A 5,033-nucleotide genomic window follows, 5' to 3' on the forward strand; every position below is an offset into this window, starting at 1 on the left:
TTGTATAAGGTGGAGTGGTGAATTGAGGTATGAAAAGTGTGAAATCTGATGTGTTTTGGGAGTTAATGAGATGGTGGTTTAGTGTTGGTTGTGAAACTGGAAAATTGAGAACTTGCGAAATTTTGGTAAAAACGAATTTTTGGTGAACTTTGACGGATCATAACTTGAGCCTCAGTATTCAAAATTTGTTGGAATTTGCTTTAAATTAGAGTTCATTGAAAAATATTTAAATGGATATAAAGTTGTAAGAAATAGATTTTTGTAGTGAAAGTTGTGATCATTCAAAGTTTGGTGTCAAAATTTGAATTATGTGAATGCTGCAGAATTTGTGATTTCTTGTTTTTGTGCGCACGCACACCCCTGTGAGTTTTTGAACCTGTGCGTACGCACAGTCTTGTGCGTACGCACACACAGGGGAAGGCTTACTGATGGGAGCGCTAGCACGCCCTGTGCACACACAAAACCAATGAAGTTTGGCAAGCTGTGCGAACGCACAAGTTGGAAGGTGCATTCTGATGAGGGCATTCGCACGCCTTGTGCGAACGAAAATAATTGGAAAATTTTACACCTGTGCGTACCCACACCTCTATGCGTACGCACACATTTTGAAAATCCTGCTGGGCGTGCGCATGCACATGCCTTGTTTTTCAACTAAATTTTTGTTTTTAACTGTTTCACCTTCCCAACAAGCTTGTAACCTTCTGTGACACCTATTTAAGACTCTTTGGCTTATTTTCAGGTATCAACACATGGAAAAAAGTCCTAGGAGATTTTATTTGGTTATACCTTGAATAGTTAGAGAATGGAGGCTTAGGTTTCTGGTATACTGAGGATGGGTTTGGTGGAGTGAAAAGGGAGAAAGATACATGAATTGAGAACTGATGAACTAATGAGTTCGGAAAGGAAATTGTGAATTGACAGTGGTTGAGATGAGTTGAGAACTCGGAGTTGGAAATGATGAATTATTGATATAATAAAATAATAAAAATTTCAAAACCACTAATGTAACACTTTTAGATTGAGATTGTTGAGACGCTATGCGTCCGGCAGGAATGGCGGTTGGATCCCGCCTGTCGAGGTAGCAGCGGCGGCGTAAGGGAAGTGGTTCGTCCTGCTTGCGTTGAGATGTGAGGTTCATGGCAAGAGTATCTCGCTCGCATCCCTTCGGATCACTAGAGTGTGCAGGCACAAAATCCTGGACGGTGTTCCGAGAACTATATCTCGAGGGTTCCCATTATGATTCTGAAGGGCGACATCTCCATGGAGACATCTCCATGGAGATGTGTCGGGTTGGCAGCTGAACCGACAATGTGATATCACAGCCAGTAGGACAGGCATTCATCATGTGCATCTTCTATCTTTTTGTTTGCTTTGCCGACTTGTAAGTGTTTGCCTAATTGTATAACATGCCTAATTGCCTATTTGAATTACTTGCCATATATGTCTATACTTGTGTTTTACTTGCATTGTAATAATTGTGTATTTCTACTGGGATTGAGGAGGTTCGGAAGGCGGCGGCGATGGGATCGCATGGAGGATAGGTTGGTAAAGGCTGTGGTACAGCGGAGAACCATTAGATTAGAAAATCCTTTAAGTTAGAATACCCCTTTATCATGTTATGGTTTAAATTATTCTTTAATGTTTTAGTTATGCTTTAAGATAAATCTTGTTATGGATATGAAGTAATAGGATTGCCTCTGGCGTCTCGGAGTCTTATGTCTTACATCATTGGGCACTGTTACCATACTGAGAACCTCCGGTTCTCATACCATATTCTGTTGTTGTTTTTCATATGCAAGTCACAACCCACCTCGGTGAGTTGCTTCGATGGAGACAGAGCGGAGGATCCCGGATATATTTTGGAGCCTTTTTGCTTTTCTTGTTCTTATCTCTCATCTTTTGTATGTACTTTTTCCTAGAGGCTTACTTTGAGAGAAAAACTTGTATAAGATGTTTTTAACTTTCAGAATTTCGTATCGTCTGTATATAGCTAGCCGGCTTAAACTCCACGAGCCGTGGCTAGATGTTTATACTATTATACTCTTCTATTTTGTTATATTATATCTATATCCTGCGCGTTAAGTTTGTAGCTTTGTGTGTATGTTTTGCGCTTTTCAAATCCTGTTTTTGAGCTGTATCTTTCATCGGGCTTCTAAAATATATTACTTCTTCTATATGTATTATATGTATAAGCTTTAGACTTGTCGTACCTTTTGATTAACCTTTGCTTTACGATGTGAGGTAAGGCTTAGGATAATTAGGGTGTTACATTTAGTGGTATGAGAGTGGTTCGTCCTCGTGAGCCTGAGGGATGGACCGATTATGCTTCAATTCACACTCTATGTCTCTTCTTTGATGCTATTAGGTTATCTATTTGATATATGCATAGCATGCTTGTTTGTGAGTGCCTTTCTGGGATAATTGAAGCACTAGGCTTTTAATATTGAGACTGATCACCTTGATATCGATTGTTTGGTGTAGACAGGAACCTTAATGGCCACTCACGGATGAGGTCGTACGCGTTCACGAGCAGAGAGTAGAAATGAGCAATTGGCCGATAACCATGCCGAATTCATGGTGGCAATAGCTAACCTTGCGAATACCATGGAGGCTAATGCTGCTGCGACCCTGCAAGTTGTGCAGTGGTTGGGCCAACCAGCTGGGAACGGAAACGGAGATGGAAACAGCAATGATAATGAGGAAGGAAATGGTGATAACATGGGAGGTGCTCCGATGACCTTGGCTACTTTTCTCAAGGTTCATCTACCAAGTTTTAGAGGTTCAACCAACCCTACAGAAGCAGATAATTGGATCCAGGCCATGGAGCGTGCCTTACAAGCACAGAATATTTCGAATAATCAGTATGTGGAGTTTGCTACGTATCAGCTTTTGGGAGAAGCTCAGCACTGGTGGCAAGGAGAATGCCGCTTGCTATAGCTTCAGAATGTTGACATCCCTTGGGATGTGTTCCAGACGGCTTTCTATAAGAAGTACTTTCCTGAATCTGCAAGGGAAGCGAAGGAGATAGAACTTATGCAGCTTAAGCAAGGTTCCTTGTCTGTGGCAGAATATACTAACCAATTTGAGGAGCTTTTCAGGTTCTCTAGGGTGTGTCAGGGTGCCCCGGAGACCTACGAAAGCTGGAAGTGTATCAAGTATCAAAGGGGATTGAAGGATAACATTATGACTGCTATGGCTCCTTTGGAGATTCATATTTTCTCCGATCTGGTGAGCAAGGCGAGAATTGTTGAGGAATATGCAAAGACGGTAGCCTCGTCAAAGGACACTCATGGAGGAAACACTAGTCGGGGACGTGGCAAGTACTTTCAGCCAAGAGGTCAGAATTTTAAGAAAGGAGGACATGCGCCTCAAGGTCAAGGAGGCTTCAGAAAGAACACTTATGATCAGTACCAGTGTGGCAAAGGGAGGGGAAATCAGAGTAATATTTCTCTGGATTTAATTTGTGATCGTTGTGGATGTTTTCATCCATATGACTCTTGCAAGATTGGTATAGGTGGTTGTTTCAATTGTAGTTTGCCTGGTCATATTGTGAGAGATTACAATCATGGAAAGAACCCGAATGCGGGTCAGAGTCAACACCAAGGGTGAGTATTTGCTGTGAACGCCAAAGATGCTGCTAAGGTGGATCCTCTGATGAGAGGTAACTATTTAATTGGTGATAAAACCTTAGTTGCATTGTATGATACTGGAGCTTCGCATTTGTTTATTTCGTTTGCTAAAGTTGAGGAACTAGGCTTGAAAGTGTCAGAATTAGCGTTTGAATTGCATGTACATACTCCGCATCAGACGGTTATGACTAGGTCAGGTTGTAGACAAGTAGGTTTCAAGTTTGAGGGTAGAGACTTTGTGCATAATCTGATTTTCTTACCAATGGTTGGGTTGAAAATGATACTGGGGTTTGATTGGTTGTCGAAGAACCGGGTTTTGTTGGATTACTTTGAGCGATCAATTCAATTTATTTCGGAAGGAGAGAATGGAGCAGTTGTAGCTGAGGGTTATTACCTGAACTCTGTAATGGTGCACTGTAGTGGGGAAGAGTTTCAGGGTTATATCTTGTTGGCTGCTAATGCTTTGGGTGACACCCAAAACTTAGATTAGATTTTGGTAGTTAGAGACTTTCCAAAAGTATTTCCGGAAGATATTCCTGAGTTTCCTCCTCAACGGAAGATTGAATTTGTGATTGAATTGGTACCGGGAGCCGGACCAGTGTCGATTGCACCGTATCGAATGGCTCCGATAGAGCTGGCTGAACTAAAGACTCAGTTGGAAGAGCTTCTGAATAAGAGGTTCATTCGACCGAGTGTATCTTCGTGGGGAGCGCCAGTTTATTGGTAAAGAAGAAGGACAGAGGAATGCGACTTTGTGTGGATTATCGACAGCTGAACAAAGTGACTGTGAAGAACATGTACCCACTACCAAGGATAGATGACTTGGTGGATCAACTGCAAGGAACTGGAGTGTTTTCTAAGATTGACTTAAGATCCGGTTATCATCAGATAAAGGTGAAGGAGGATGACATTCTGAAAATTGCGTTTAGGACACACTATGGACACTAAGAGTTTGCGGTGTTGTCCTTTGGGTTGACGAATGCACCTGCTGTATTCATGGATTACATGAACAGAGTATTTTGTCCCTTTTTAGACAAATTCATGGTGGTTTTCAAAGATGACATCTTAGTTTATTCTAAGACGGTGAAGGAGCATGAGGAACACTTGAGAATTGCGTTGCAAATCCTGAAAGAGCGGAAATTGTATGCTAAGTTGTTCAAGTGTGAGTTCTGGAAGGAGGAAGTAAAGTTCCTAGGTCACGTGGTGAGCAAAGAAGGAATAGCGGTGGATCTTTCGAAAGTAGAGGCGGTGATGGAATGGGAAAGACCAACGACGGTGACGGAAGTCAGAAGTTTTTTGGGCTTAGCCGGGTATTACCGGAGATTTATTGAAGGATTTTTTCAGATTGCACTTCAGATGACTAAGTTACAAGGAAGGAGGTGCCGTTTGTGTGGATGTTAGAGT

General features: G+C 41.9%; 1 protein-coding gene across 1 annotated transcript; it reads left to right on the forward strand.

Annotated features, from left to right (window-relative positions):
* Positions 2,575–4,119, forward strand: LOC107611205. The gene is made up of 3 exons (XM_016313160.1): positions 2,575–2,757; positions 2,974–3,586; positions 3,692–4,119. The coding sequence occupies exons 1-3, from the start codon at positions 2,575–2,577 to the stop codon at positions 4,117–4,119; spliced, it is 1,224 nt and encodes a 407-aa protein (XP_016168646.1).

The sequence above is a fragment of the Arachis ipaensis genome, chromosome B08 (genome assembly GCF_000816755.2).
Source record: "Arachis ipaensis cultivar K30076 chromosome B08, Araip1.1, whole genome shotgun sequence".
In the NCBI taxonomy this organism is placed as follows: Eukaryota; Viridiplantae; Streptophyta; class Magnoliopsida; order Fabales; family Fabaceae; genus Arachis; species Arachis ipaensis.

What these genes read in the sequence shown, in the direction of transcription:
- LOC107611205 (XM_016313160.1), top strand. Translation starts at nt 2,575, where the DNA reads ATGGTGGCAATAGCTAACCTTGCGAATACCATGGAGGCTAATGCTGCT. An exon ending in CCTTGGCTACTTTTCTCAAG is followed by an intron (nt 2,758 to 2,973) that starts GTTCATCTACCA and finishes GATGTGTTCCAG; the next exon opens with ACGGCTTTCTATAAGAAGTA. An exon ending in TGGAAAGAACCCGAATGCGG is followed by an intron (nt 3,587 to 3,691) that starts GTCAGAGTCAAC and finishes ATAAAACCTTAG; the next exon opens with TTGCATTGTATGATACTGGA.